Source organism: Vitis vinifera, chromosome 14, assembly GCF_030704535.1.
Source record: "Vitis vinifera cultivar Pinot Noir 40024 chromosome 14, ASM3070453v1".
NCBI lineage: Eukaryota > Viridiplantae > Streptophyta > Magnoliopsida > Vitales > Vitaceae > Vitis > Vitis vinifera.
In genome coordinates, this window is record NC_081818.1 from 27,086,380 (window position 1) to 27,101,904 (window position 15,525).

The 15,525-nt window shown below is 34.2% G+C and overlaps 2 protein-coding genes across 3 annotated transcripts; one reads left to right on the top strand and one right to left on the bottom strand.

Moving 5' to 3' along the window:
- Window positions 1–5,154: 5,154 nt before the first annotated feature.
- On the top strand, window positions 5,155–8,041 carry LOC100259362 (uncharacterized). Of its 2 annotated transcripts, none has more exons than XM_010662541.3 (2): window positions 5,155–5,560; window positions 6,539–8,041. In XM_010662541.3, exons 1-2 carry the CDS (start codon window positions 5,489–5,491, stop codon window positions 7,637–7,639), a joined length of 1,173 nt encoding a protein of 390 aa, XP_010660843.1. In that variant the 5' UTR covers window positions 5,155–5,488; the 3' UTR covers window positions 7,640–8,041. The 2 variants fall into 2 exon arrangements, with proteins under 2 accessions (XP_010660843.1, XP_002272340.3); XM_002272304.5 differs by having other exon boundaries at window positions 6,542–8,041.
- Window positions 8,042–10,112: 2,071 nt separating this feature from the next.
- LOC100254349 (CRM-domain containing factor CFM9, mitochondrial) lies at window positions 10,113–14,697 on the bottom strand. Its single transcript, XM_002272376.5, has 4 exons — window positions 14,512–14,697; window positions 14,047–14,329; window positions 12,290–12,691; window positions 10,113–11,533 (listed from the first exon to the last, which is right to left on the bottom strand). The coding sequence occupies exons 1-4, from the start codon at window positions 14,583–14,585 to the stop codon at window positions 10,247–10,249; spliced, it is 2,046 nt and encodes a 681-aa protein (XP_002272412.3). The 5' UTR covers window positions 14,586–14,697; the 3' UTR covers window positions 10,113–10,246.
- Window positions 14,698–15,525: the final 828 nt, after the last annotated feature.

Genomic DNA, 15,525 nt, shown 5'->3' on the forward strand with positions numbered 1-15,525 from the left:
ATATTTTCTTAACTATGCTTTTAAATTTTATAAATATTAAACATGTTTGATCATTTTATTTTTATTTTTACTTATTTTTTAAATAAAAACATGTAAAAAAGTTTTAAAAAAAAAGGTTTGGATAGTTTTTTCAATATTCAAAATTGAGATATTGAAATATGATATAATTATGTGATGTTTATTTTTTTGACTGAATAGAAAAAATCAAAATAACTTGATAAAAGAAACATGATATTAAACTATATAACTAAATTGAATCTATTGATAACAAATTCACTTTATTTATCTTAATTGATATTAATAGATTACTTTTAACTTAATACAATAAGTCAAATATTTTGATTTTTTTTATTCAACCAATAAATAAACGCCACTTTAGAATCTATCATATGTATTTATGATATATAATAAAATTAGGAAAAGGTTGAACATTTATATTTATAGGTGCTATATATTATGCTTTTTAAAATGTAGGAAAAGAATTCCAAGACACATTTGATTTAATATTTAATATTTCATAATTTTAATAATAGTAGGTTGATATTATCCTCAAATTTATTGCGGTCAATTTATAAATTAAAAAATATATAAAATGTGATATTATTATTATGTTAATTTTGCACTTCTGTGAAGAATTTATATTATTTATAAAATATTTTATTTCTACCCATAATTATTTGTACTTAATTTATGCAATGCATATAAGTTTTGTTATTCATTCAACTTAAAAGTATGTTTGTAATGATATTGAATAAAAATTTCAAATTTCAAATAAAAAAAAAGTTGAATTGAAATATTTAATAATTTTATCAATAATAGGTTCATATTATCTTCCATTTTATTGTAATTAATTAAAGAAATATGAAATATGAAGCAAAAAAAATGCGAAAAACTTTTTAATTATTATAACTACATAAATCTATGATTACATTTATTATTCTTCTTGAAAGATCTTATATTATTTATGAAATATTTTAATACATTTCCATGTGCCCATTCTATACTTTTCACTAATCGATCTCTTTGCTTTATGAAAGAGTGTAAAGATTAGACTCGATTCAAATAATCATCAAACTTCTATATTCAACTTCTTCGTAGTAACTTTATTTTTCAACTCGAGTTCTAGAATAAACCTTCACATATTACTTCTACGCTTATACTCTAGATCGATCTTTGTCCATTATAGGAAAATATCATTATTACTAATTAGTAATACAATGACGTTAGAAATTGTCACATGTAGTAATCATATATAACAAAGTTCGACAAACCTTAAACATTCAGGTAAATGACAAAAATATGTCATTTTTCATTTGCTCTAAGCTTTAATAAATATCTACAGAGTTGCCCCAATGTCCAAGTCGACTTGCTTTTTTCACAAGAAGACCATTATTTCTTCTCATAAATTATGATAAAATATGAATTCTATAAAGTAAATCAAGGATCAGACTAAAAAGATAAAACATCGTTGCTCTGAACTCAATATGCTAGATGTAACTTGATTTCTTTGATCATGATATCGTTCAAGTCAGATTGAACATATTACTTGATTAGAGAATAATTACAATAACCCTAGATAAACTTATTGAGCAAGATTGCTAGATTTATTTAAAAGCTAGATATACAAGTTATTCAATACAAAAATGATATATATATATATATATATATATATTGCTTTTTTCTATACTAAAGTGGAATTTATGTTTTAATGAATGCGACACATATAAATTTTAGAAGAGTTAATTATTTATTCAATTTAAAAGCACATTTATAATAATATTAAATCAAAATTTCAAATGAAAAAATGAAGTTAGATTGAAATATTTAATAATTTTAATAATAATGTGCTCATATGATTTTCAATTTGATTGCATTTAATTAAAAAAAATGAAATATGAATAAAAAAAATGCAAAAATTACAATTATATGATTACATTAATTATACCTATTTGAAGGTTTTATGATATTTATAAAATATTTTGATATATTTCCATGTGCCTAATATTTTGTTATGTTCCCACTATTGGTTTAATTGATTGATAGGCCACCCAATTGATTTTTCAAATATTTTCTTTTCTTTTTAACAAGAGAAAAAATGATTTATTTTTTTAATAATTTTAAATGTCATCATTTAATAAATGTTTTGTATCGTATAGTTATATTTATAGATCTCATATATTAATTTTTTAAATATTATAAAATAATTTCAAGTTAAGATACATTAGCTTTAATATTTTATATTTTTAATAATGGTAGGTCCATATTGTCTTCACTTTTATTGTATTTAATATATAAAAATGAAAAATAAAAATTTGTGTTTATTTTAATTTTATATTTACTTCAACATTTCAGGGTAGTCTAATTGATCAAGATAAATACTAAAAAGTATGGTCTAAGTAAGTGATGACACATAATTTTGAATTTGAATTATGTCATTGATGATACCTTAAATTGATCCGATGCTGATTGTTGCAAGACGATCGACACTTTGAGATTTGGGTCACCATGAAAAGTCCTAAGGTTTGATAATGAAAGGTTACTTGATTATAAAAAAAATAAATGTTTTTATAAGATTTTGGATATTATTTGTAATTGATTAGTGAATTATGAAAATGATGTAGAATAAAAATGAAAAAACAAATGAAAATGAAATTAATTGGAATTTAGGTTGACTTTTAATTTGATGACTCCGTGCAACCCACGTACCCTTAGAAGTAGAAATGATTTGAAATAATTAATTAAATTTTTTTACTATTTTCTTTCGAATCAATAATGTTAAGGGAAAAAGGAAAAAAATAAAAAGTGAAAAACCTTTTGGCCGTGAAAGATGGGACACTGGAGAAAGGACAAGAAGAGAGAGTGGGGGAGGGGGGGAAACCATCCGAATCATGCAAAGGTTGCCAAATGAAATGCAATTATTTGGAAATGAATCAAGAGAATATGCCCCTCTCTCTCTCTCTCTCTCTCTCTCTCTCTCTCTCTCTCTCTCTCCCTCAGCCTTGGTCCCCATTCCACACCGCCTTGGCTTTCTTAGGAAGTTGCCTCGAAGCCTCTTACTTCTTTCTTGCCCATCATAAAGTTGCCTATAATTCCCACTACCCACGTCTCCCCCAATTTCTATATCAATTTTTGCAGCTCCCAATTTGTTTACCCATCTCCCTCTTGTTTTGTTTGATTCTCTTTGTTCTTTCCTTCGTTTTCATCATTTTGGTGACTAACGAAAATGGTGGATGGGCAGCTCATCTCCCATCATTCTTCATTATTTTCTAATTTATCTGCTCATTCCTCACCTTAAAAAAAAACCCATGTCTTATTTTCAATAGAATCATGGATGAATTTAAATGATCCTCATTGGAGTCACTTGGGTCCTACATTTGGTCTGAGTGTATATACAGTAGCTGCACATGACTAACGACACCTCTATGCAACCTTATTTTAAATTTAGATTATCTATTGTGGGCCCTTCAATTAGTTTCAAAGCCAAGTAGTGTGATCAAGCGGCCAGGATTCATCACCAACCCATCACACCATTGGTTAAGATTAACAAAACCCAATACAATACAAGGAAGTAAACAAATGTCTGATACACACAATTGGCCAAAAGGGTAGTGTTAATATTAGGGCTATATCATAAGGCAATGTCACATGTGGACTCACCTATCAAGGTACTTCACTACTTTATATAAAATAATGGAAAGGGGCATATTTAATAAGGACACATGGGCTTAGCCATGCGAGAGTGGGTCTAGAATATTTTCCACTTTTGTGCCCTAGAATAATGCCTCCCTTCAATGAAATGCCCTAGAGAAATAATTTAATTTTGAGATGGACATATTTATTATTTCATCATACAAGATGGAGACCCCTTTGTCAATGAAGGTATTTGAAATTCATATGGGTAATTGTAGATTCAAATAAGGTAATATTTTAGAGGATGGCACCTTCATAATGGTACACACAAAAGATAAAAATAATAATATTGTACAATTGTATAAATTTGCTTTTTTTGATCATTAATGTGACAATTTTGGGAAAATGACACTTTTATTTGGTGGGTACATTTGGAAAAAAAATGAAATATTATTTAACATGAATTTTAGATAAGTATTAGTCGGTTTTAGCAATTAAGGCGATGTTTGTTTTTTTTGGTTAAATAAAAAAACCAAAATATTTAATTTTTTCTATATATTAATATCAATTAAGATAACTAAAGTAATTTTGTTATTTAATTTAGTAGTATTGGTTGATATCAATATATTATTTTTAACAGTAAAAAAAAAAAAAAAACTCTACCTTCAAAAAATTAATTCTCAAAGTAAACACTGTTGGAAGAAACCCTTAGAAAATGATAGCAAAACACAAAATCATTTAGTATATATCGTGAACACTATGATTATGAGAAATAAATGTTGAAATTTTTTATTAAAATGTCATTTTCAATATTGAAATTTTTATTTCAAGTTCTATAAACAAGTGACATATTGAAAAAAGTAATTATTTAATAATACGGTGGTAAACCACTGATTAATTATTTAGTTTTCGTTCTCACTGGATCCTAAAATGTCAATGTTAAGTAAATTAACAATGTATTTTTGTCGGAATTATCTCGTTAAACCCTACTTAATAAAAAAAAGGAGGTTTTGGGGCTCAACACTATTCTTTAATAGGGCAATATCTCAATGTACGATTTATATAATGGAAGTCTAATAGTTTAAACATATAATCTTGAGTATACACATCAAGGGGGTGACTATGATACCCATGGATCTCAGTCTCAAAAATAAAGTATCCAAGGGCAAGTTGGTAAAAAGGCACACCAAATCTAACCCAGGACACTAAACAAAAGAAAACGGCTCCCTGTGAGAAATCAAAGACAAAGAGTAGTTGTCCAAAACATGCTTCCTCATGGTAGTTCCCATGATCTGCTTCTGACAGCCGTCTGATCATGAATGTGTGGAGATCATCAGGATCAGATGGGTTGATGGAGGGGATTAGAATAAGAATTGACGGTTTGAGTATTGGAATTGAGTGGATTGATGAAAATAATTTACGGAAGCGATGTTAAAAATGGAGAAATTCTGTACCTCCGTACAGGGGGCAGGGGCCCAGGTGGGAGATGGGCATATTTTTGGGGGCTATATCAACATTTCTCTCTCTTCCGTTTTTTTTGGGATTTCTATTTGTAAGAGGGAGAGGTTTTCTATCTGTTAGAAGCAGCGGAAAACCACCAAACGGCTATAATTGACGTTTGGGGACTCGGGGAACTGAGAGACAACCCTCGAAGATCGTCACTTTCCGGGGCGTTTTCCGGCGAGATTTTCACTGTGATTCCGCCTCTGATTCGAGGGTTTGATCTGGGTTTCAACGATCTGAAGTGAACACTCTGTTACCCAGTTGAAACCGAGATAAAATCTGCATTTTCCTCCCTGTTTAGAGTCTGGTTCTTTTGTCTTAATAACCGAAACCCCAAAAATAGTTGTTGGTCGGGATGGCAGCGATGGCTGATGGGTACTACAGTTCCAAAAAAACTGATGATATATGTGAAGACGTTTGTGGTCAGGTATTGTCTGATTTTTATTTTAGTTCTTGAATTTTTGGAAATTTGAATTTGTGGTTTTTTTTTTGTAGTCTTGGGTTATGGGTGGTCTTCATTTAGCTTTATTTTGAATTGGTTTAAAATAGAACTATTTTTTCATTTACCAATCGTCTGTTTCCAGATATAAAATTGTAGATTTTTGTTATAGTCATTCTAAACCCTAGAAATCTTGAGTCCTTTACTAGGGTTGATTTGTTCTTTCCGTTTACAATTTCCTGGGTAAATTATTACGGCAACGAATTCGTAAGGTTTTTTTTAGTTCCTTTAATAATTTTTCTTTCTAAAAGCTGGTTTTCTGTGTGACAATGTGTTTGTCACTCTGTTCTCTTTGAATTTCCATTTTTCCTTTTATTTTATTTTTTCGATTTTGATTTGGATTGAGTAGAAATGGTTTAATCTTTCTTGCTCCAATAATTGTTTCTAGGCACATATACAAATTGTTATTACGCCCATAGATTTTGTCAATTGATAGGTTTCTCCTCTGTTTAAATCTGTTTCTGAATGGTTTGAAGCAATAAATTCCTTTTCTTCTCTGGGGACTTGCCTCTTTTATTCAAATTTCAAAGTGAAAATGTACTACTAGGGAATGTAGAAATCTATGGTTGTAGCCCTTGAATTATAAGTTTGTAATTTTGAATTTAATAATGTGCGTATGTACCCTTTTCAAAGCATTTTCGATTTTGTTTTGGTCTTAAATCTTGCAAAAAGGTGAACCAGTGAATTTGGGTGATTGGCATTAGGCATCTTACTTTCTTTGTTTGATGATTTCCTTAATGATATGTGTTTGAATGTAGATTATCTGATAATGTGATAGAATATGCGGGACAACTGGACAAGTTACGTTTGAGCTTTTATTCTATTAAATTCCATTGCTTATTTTGAAATTTAGATTGGATTCCCAATATATGAATATCTTAGAAAGGTTTTTATTTTGAACTCCAGCAGGCATCCCATGGAGCATTGAGCATGACGAGACTTCGATGCATTCTGCGTGGGCTGGATTTGAAGACCTATATTCTTTTGATTGTGATAGTCCCGACATTCTTCTTTGGTGTTTATTTGCATGGGCAGAAAATCTCCTACTTCTTACGGCCATTATGGGAATCTCCTCCGAAGCCATTCATCGAAATCCCGCACTACTATCATGAGGATGTGCCAATGGCGAATCTTTGCAGACTTCATGGGTGGGGAATTCGTGAATCCCCTAGACGGGTGTTTGATGCAGTTTTATTTAGTAATGAAGTAGACATCCTTACAATTCGATGGAAGGAATTGTATCCTTATGTGACACAAGTTGTTCTCCTTGAGTCAAACTCAACATTTACTGGCTTGCCCAAGCCATTGCTTTTCTCAAAAAATAGGGACAAATTCAAATTTATTGAGCCTCGACTAACTTATGGAACAATCGGGGGGAGGTTTAAAAAAGGCGAAAATCCATTTGTTGAAGAGGCATATCAGAGAGTTGCTCTGGATCAGCTCCTCAAAATAGCGGGTATAGATGATGATGACTTGTTGATAATGTCTGATGTTGACGAAATCCCTAGTAGCCACACAATTAATCTCTTGAGGTGGTGTGATGACATCCCTCCAATCCTTCATCTTCGGCTGAGGAACTACTTGTACTCCTTTGAGTTTTTTCTAGATAACAAGAGCTGGAGAGCTTCGGTCCACAGGTACCAGATCGGCAAGACTAGATATGCACACTATCGTCAGACTGACTACGTCTTGTCAGATGCGGGGTGGCATTGTAGCTTTTGTTTCCGCCACATCAGTGAGTTCATATTTAAGATGAAAGCTTACAGCCACTGCGATAGAGTGAGGTTCTCTCATTACATGAACCCCAAAAGAGTTCAGGATGTGATCTGCAAAGGGTCTGACCTATTCGACATGCTTCCCGAGGAGCACACATTCAAGGATATCATAGGGAAGTTGGGACCCATCCCTCATTCTTTTTCTGCAGTTCATCTTCCTGCATATCTGTTGAATAATGCTGAGAAGTACGGGTTTCTTTTGCCTGGTAACTGCAAAAGAGAAAGTGGCTGAGTTTCTTCAGAAAAGAGATGCCATTTAATGGTTGAACATGCAGATAGTATGCTGGACCCAATCAGGTTTTATCGGATACTTGGTGGCTATGTTGTGGCATTGATACAGAGTATACCTTATGTCCAAGAAAATTTAGGTCATTTTTAGATAGATGAGTAGAACTTGATAGGATCTTGGATTTCTAGGGAAAACCATGTACATTTTCTCTTCTGTTTTTTGGGTTTCCTCCTAGATAGAGGCATATTCATTTGTAAGGGAGCTTGTGACGGTGAGGATAGTAACTTTATTGCTCTACAGAACTTCCATACCACTTCCTTGTAGGTATGGCATAAACCCCAAATTGAACAAGAGTAAAATGACATTTCCCAGACTTTTCTCTGCTGGGAATTTTGTTTTCTTTTAGACTATTCATTTATAAATTCTTACAACTTTGTTGCCCACCATACTGCTGATTTATATTCTTTTCCCATGCCATTGCAGATCATAAAGCTATTGGGATGTTGCCATTCATCATTCCTTTTGCCCTTAACTCATGTCATGCATCCATTTTGGGCACAATTTTTTCCAGTCTCCCACATGTTATCCAAAAGCAAGCCTACCTTTCTTCCTTTGAAAAGCCAACATTTTTTTTGCTTTCCATGGAATTTTGAGTGTTGAATACGCCTGAGTCATATTTTCCAAGTTCAACTGATAGATTCACTTGCTCAGAACAGGGTTTAGATATGCATATGTGCTGACTCTCTTGTTGGGCCTTTCTTGTGAGTCTGAATTACGCAGAAAACAAAGTCCTAGCTGTCCAATTGGTTGTGAAAGGGCATGTGTCCCCCTTTTTTAATAAAGGACTTGGAATTTTGCAAGTCCTTGCCTTCTTTTGTGTACAAATTACGCACTGCCTTCGCGTGGCAACTTTGATGTCGGAGAACTAATTGGGGGTTCCCACCACCCACCAAAACATCACACAAAGAATTTCTAATCCAAAAACAGATTCCCCACTAAGACTCCTCTCAACAGTCGTTCTTATGTTCTTGCTTGTCTGCTCACTATAGTGGTTTATGGATGGATTGCTCCTGTGAATGTATTGCTCTTTTGTAATAAATCATCTCCTTTCAAGTACCCATTACTCTGAAATTTTATCAAATATTTTTTTTAAAAAATTTTAACTTGTATTTTCTTTTACTTAAAATAAGGAAAGTATTAATAAAATTTGAAATCAATGAGGATGGAACATATTTAGCCAAATACTAAGGAGTAATGGGAGATGGGTGAAATTAAGAAGAAATCCCCAATAAAGCAAAAGTTCGGGTTAAAAATCGGCATTTCATAGGTTTTGAGAGGTTCGTTTTCAGTTGGAAGTCACTTATCTTTGCCCTTTTTAGCCTTCTTTCTGATCAGATCACAGAACTCAACTAAAAGGTTTCCCCTAGAAAGTCTCCACATATCACAATCTGCCACTTTGGCTTTTCCTTGAATATGTAAATCCACCCATTCATATGCATGCAACAATAACATCATCTGTGAGAAAATCAGCAGGGGTAGGCCTATCCTTAGTGGAATTGCAATATTAATTTTCTTCCACTAGACCACCTGTCTGACCTTATGATCATGTCATAAATGCAATTCTTTAGGTGATTGGAACACGGAGGGCATGTTTGTTTGCAATTGATGAGAACCATTTATTTGTAGTGTGGGTGTTTCTTCTCTTTTTTTAGTTTCCCAGAATTTCCCACCAACTTCTGATTTGTATTTATTTAGGGGATCTGTCTCAGACTTCACTAGATTGCAAGAAGGTAGTGGTGGTGGTGGAGGTGGGGTGGATTGCCTTGTCCTCCACCGCCCATGTCCACATATTGACATGGTGATGTTAGTATGTCAGCCGTTTATAAAAGTCACAATTTAGAATGCGACCTTATAATTTATTCATCTATATGGCATATGGACCTTAATTTATTGAAATGCAACACTGTTTCTGATAGTGACAAAAGAAAAGACCCGTCCACCACGTCTCTGAAGTCAAGTAATTAGGCGTTGCAGGCCACCTGATTTGATCACATTTTGGCAAATAAGCCCATTAAAAAAAGGACACGGTCCAATATGTAAAAGTCTGCTGCCCAGAAGATGGGCTTCTGTTCTGATTACTACAAGTTCAGATAAAGTCAGCAGTTGGAGCCATCTATCAATTAAGCCATTATGGAAAATGGGTTCATTAAAAGAAATAAGATAGTACAAAAACTTCAAGTTAAGGGAAGGAAGTCTCACTTCATAACTCCCCCTTCCAAGGTTGATGTTACATGTCTACAAAAGGAAGCTTCATTTTGCTGCCTTTTCAAACTAGCAACTATCAAGGAAATGTTCCATGATCCATCCATGCAATGAAATACACTCTCATTTCAAAATGCCATATAAACTTATAAAATGCAATGAATTGATTCATCTATAAGGGATGTCAGGCTCCCGGTTGACAGAATGTTCAAACTGTAGAGGAATAATCTCACTTAATGAATTAACATAATCATGCAATCCCCTTACATTAGATAGACCTTTTTTGTGGAGAATAAAAATGGGTTCTATAAATTAACCTTTGACACGATGTGCTCAACAATTACCAAGCTAATCACTATCCCAAGTCTCATCTACCTGTTTCGGTGTCTTCATTCTTTTATCTTTCTCCTTGCTCGTCTCATTTTTTGTTATGTGATAATCCTCTTCTTCATCACCGCTCTGATAATCATTGCTTATTGCTTTGGATACCTTTGAGTATCCCTCATCATCTGATTCCCACATTCCTACTTTTGAATCACTTAACATATTTTCTGACTCAGAATCTTCTTCAATCATATTTCTGCTAAAGTTAGCTTCAGCATTTCTCATGAAGCCTTGATCATTATTGACTCGGCTAATCTGACCATGCTTCTGTTTTGCTATTCTAGATTCCCTGAATTCATCCTGACCTTCATCAGATTCAGAATAATCAGCATCATTCTCATGATCATTCACCAGATTCCTTGCGTTCTTACTATCTCTTTTTATGCGATGAAGATGCTCATCATCATCACTGCTGCTCCTGTAATCATTACTTGCCATTCTTGATGTCCTCGAGTCATGTTCTTCCTCGGCATCTGACTCCCACATAGCGTTTTCCAAATCATCTAACATATCTTCTGACCCTGAGTCTTCTTCATCTACCTTTCTCCTAAATTCTTCAGCATTTCTCTTGAAATCCTTACTATTATTATTTTTGGCTCTGCCAAAATCCAGCTTCCCACTTTGCATTCTAGGTGCCGTGAACTCATTATGAACTTCATCAGAATCATCACCATCACTCTCAGGAGTTCTCAGATCTCTCACATCATTGGAATCCCATTCTTCATCACCCTCAGAAACATCATTGCCTTCATCATCAGTATCAGTTGTCCTCTGTCTGCCACGCGTATGGTTCCAACCCCTTGCCCCTCTAACATCACTATCAAAGTCTTCATTTTTAGGGTTATCAAATCTTCTAAACCTCCCAGCAAACTCTTCTCTGTTCCAATACCTCATTTTGCTGAGCTCTTCTTTCTCGGCAGCTTCTTCCACTGCCCATTCCTTATCTGCTGCATCCTCTATCTCAGCTATGAATTGGTCAAGTTCCTCTTGGTCGCTATCAACAGGAGGCTCTTCTGACAGTTTTAAGTCTTCAGTAGGTGCTGCTCCAAATAGTTTGTCCCCCTGGAAAACATAAGGACTTCCTTCCTGCTTGTCAATTGCATTGAAGAATGTGGATGCTACTCTCTGGATGCTGGCCATGGCAACTGGATCCTCAGGGTTTACACCCATTCGCCGCAGCTGTTGTTCTATTTTCTTTATGTTTAGTTTCTGAGAATCAAGTGCTTGTTCAAATCTGGCTTTGAATAATGCCTGCATATTAAACAGAATCATGTTTATCATCAATCAAAACCAGAGCTCACAGAGTATATAATTAATTTGAACACTATAATTGATTTTATCAGCAAAATATGGGTTTCTAATCTCAAGAACTAGAGCATCAAAACCGATTGAATGAAAAAAGCACTTTGTGCATGCAATAGCTATACAAGAGATGGCAGTCCATTCTCTGCATGCCATGCAATGAATTTGCCAGTGTTTGGCCAAAGGGTACATAATTTCAATACAGACACTCTCCCAGACTCGAAAAGTGTAAGACACAGACTTAGATTTCCGTGTTTTTTGGTAGTGTTGCTTACACCCTGTGGGGTTCAATTGGGATTGGTCTTTCTCATTTGCTTTTCTTGAGCATTGAGTTTTATTCAGCATGGGTTTTGTGAAAATATGAGCATTAAAACCTTAGGAAGCTTGGGGAAAACAGTAAGACATGTTCATGTCCAGGTTGGACTGCTTCTTTAGCCTTTTTAGTAGCAGCTACAATAAAAATATACCATTGTCCTGTGCTGCTCAGCACTGTGAAACACAGGAACAAAAATCAGGTGCCAGGAGGGAACAGAAAAATCTTGCAACAAACTGCCTCATGGTCTGTCAGCTTCGTTCCTTAACTTCTCCAGAACAATGTTTTGTATGAAAAAAAATTAAATTGTTATCTTTAAATGTTTTGCCAGGTTCATCCTAAAAAGAGAAAAATAAACGAATACGCTAAGGAGCAAGATTGTGTGTACTTGCCTTCCTCTTTGTGAGGGTGTTGATAGGTATCAGATTCTTTGGCTGGCGATAGTTTCTGCCACGGAACATGATAATTGTTTTCACATCATGTACATTTATCACGATACCTCCACTCAATCTTGCAAGCATGGTTGCCATCTCCTTGATTTTTTCCTTTGGGAAGTTATCACAGCAAACTTGAACAGTCTCATGGAACTTCCAGTGAAGATGCATATTTTGGACCACTCCTCCAAATACTCCACGAACACCAACAGGAACATAATTTTTATTTCTGAAGCCAATCTTCTTATATGCCTGAAGCTGCTCAGCAGTTAATAACTCAGGATCATGTCGAGGGGCAGGAAGCTCTGGTAGCTCATATTTCTTGAGCTTCTGCAGCAGTAATGCCACTTTCTTCTTGGCCTGCAAAAGTAAAGAAATTGATGTTATAAATTGGAAACCAGGAACAAATACCCGAACATTGCTTTACAATTGGTCAGAATTTGGAAGCCATCCTTAACTAACAGTTGTAAATGTGATTGTGGATGAATCTTGCTGTATCAAAAAGTAAAGAAGAAAATATGGATGAATTTTGCATCTAAACCAAACCATTAAAAGGAACCACAACAATATATTTATTTAGAGAAAGAGAAGAATCAAATTAACAACAAAGTTATAAACATGAAATGAAATTCAACCAGAAACAAGAGGGCCCAAGTAATAAACATAAATAATCATTTCCTCCGAAAGAATAGAGGATTCCTAGCTTATAATTTCTCACATAAAAAAGCAAACCACCAAATCATCAACGTTCTACTTTCTCAAGCATCGACCAAGGCATTGGAACTGGAATTGATCTGCAGTTAATCAGCGTAACCCATCATTTTTTTTTTGATAAGTAAAGGAAACTTGTATTAAAAAACCACCAAAGCAGTGGCCAAAAGATTACAAGGAAGAAAACACCCCCCACACCCTAGCTGGAAGCCAAGGACGGAGGAGCAGCCCAACCCACACCCTCAACGGGTTCCCATCATTGTGTGATGTTCACCAAGTTATTTATGGGCTATGTTGAGTTGTGTGGAATCTACTTATACAGTATGGGCGATTTCTTTAAGTGGTATTTTAGCTATCCTACACATATTAGTCTATTTTAATTTTCACATTATACAAAGGGTTATTAAGGCAGTTGTTTCTTGTGTGAAAAACAGAGGCAAGGCCATCATTGGGAGGTGTGAGATCACCCTGAAAATTTTCTTTTATTATATTGGAAAATCTGCAATGGTAAAGTGGAAGCTCACATTAAGAGTGAACCACTAGAAATCTGTATGTACTTCTTCTTTTTTCCCATTTTCCTGTTTGATATTGCTCTTGTAAATATGGCAATAGAAACAAAATTAAGCACCGGATACACTATAACATAACTGGCAATGGGGGATTTCAATATTGATTTTCAAGAGCATCCGAACTAGCTATTCTTCTACCGTCAAGCATCTATACATCATGCATGCCGTCAAAACTTTGACTTGGTAAACATGAAAATGCCCCCTCCCAAAGCAAACACCAATAATATATAAATCAGTAAAAATTCAACTCAGTGTATCCATATTAGCATTTCATATTGCAAATACTGGGTTCAAAAAAAGGAGACATCTTTAACAAAAATTCTGAGTCAAGGGCCACAAATTCAAACTATGCACTATCGAGTTCATGCACGTTCCAAGATGGGGAAAATCTATGAATTAAAGGGGAAAAAAATGTACAAATGCAGATTAGCTTACTCTTCTGAGATTGTATATGAGTCTCTCCTCATCAGTCATCAACTTCTTGCGCAATTTCTGAGCGCGGCGAACCTCTCTTAGGGTTTTTCCAGACTCTTTACGCATCCTCCTCTCCACCTTGCTCCGCATGCTTCTCCCTCCAGCCGTGGACATCGCTCGAGACCATCCACTGAATCCATTCCACGGGGAAATTGATGAAGAGCAGTCCTCGCTCCCAGCACTCGATTGAATCGGATTGCTTGAAAGACATTTCAAAGGAACATATCTCCGTGACACAACATTCCTGAAATATAGTAAAATCAGACTGCCCATGTGAGAAACAAAAAGGGGAAAGCCAAAATTTGTGTTTAGTAGCGGAGAAATGAAGGAAAAAGAAGTGAATAATAGGGAAAATTTTCTGTCTTTTTCCTGTGATTTCTCAGGAACCAAACGGATGGAAATTGAGAAGAGAGAGTGAGAGAGTACTTGTAAGGATGGGATTGGAGGAGAGAGGAGAGGGTCTTCAAAGACCGCCTTTGAAGGTTCCTTACTATAGACATTGCAAGATAGAAGGGTCTCTCAATCACCGTAGAGAATCCGTGGTTGCTTCCATGCTCACCCAATCCGTCCGCTAGCTGGGTTTTTCAGGGTTTAAGCCTTGAGGTTTGGCCAAGGGTTGACCTCCTCTTACTTATGTGCAGTTCGTTCAGTTCAGAGGTCTACGACGTCGTTTAACCAAGACAACCTAAGCTATTTACCCGAGGGTCGAGCACTGCACCGATCAGTCCTCATTTACACTTCTCAGAATTCCACTAAAAACTAAACATGCTTTCTTTGAGATAATTTTTTGAAAATGTTTTTAGTTAAAGTCTTATTAATTGAAATATTTTTTTTGAAAGTGCCTTGAAGAGGATTATTTGTCAAGTATTTCATCATAAAAACATTATAAATGATTTATGATTTTTCAATATTATAAATGATTTTCAGATTTTTAAAAGTGTTTCTTTAAATTTGTCAAATATCTAAATTTTTTTCAAAAACACTTTTTTGACCAAAAATGCATTTGGTGGCGATTCTAGGTGTTTTAATTTTTTTTAACACTAGAAATTTCTTATGTTTCATGTATTAGAAAAAGACTAAAAATATTTCTTAAAATCACTATCAAACGTATTTTAAAAGTCTGTTTGATGATGATTTTACGAAATGTTTTTAATATTTTTAATACTTAAAATTTTTTATCATTCAAGTATTAAAAATGTTAGAAACATTTTCTTAAATCACTTTCAAACGTACTTTAAAAAACCGTTTGACAATAATTTTATGAAGTGTTTTTAAATTTTTTATCCTTTAAGTATTAGATATACTAAAAACGTTTTTTATAATCACGTAAGAACGCTTCCTCCCTGTTAACACTTGAACCTCAATGGCATGTCTTCCAATAATTACAAAAGAGAATAATATAGCAGCCATTCATATACTGGAAATGCAGACTAACTCTGC

Bases quoted from the DNA above. Each gene is read 5' to 3' on its own strand.
- LOC100254349 (XM_002272376.5), bottom strand. From the start codon at position 14,585: ATGTCTATAGTAAGGAACCTTCAAAGGCGGTCTTTGAAGACCCTCTCC. The intron at 12,692-14,046 runs GTAAGCTAATCT...TTACTTTTGCAG, and splicing joins TCATATACAATCTCAGAAGA to GCCAAGAAGAAAGTGGCATT. The intron at 11,534-12,289 runs GCAAGTACACAC...TTTAATATGCAG, and splicing joins ACACCCTCACAAAGAGGAAG to GCATTATTCAAAGCCAGATT.
- LOC100259362 (XM_010662541.3), top strand. From the start codon at position 5,489: ATGGCAGCGATGGCTGATGGGTACTACAGTTCCAAAAAAACTGATGAT. The intron at 5,561-6,538 runs GTATTGTCTGAT...TTTGAACTCCAG, and splicing joins GTGAAGACGTTTGTGGTCAG to CAGGCATCCCATGGAGCATT.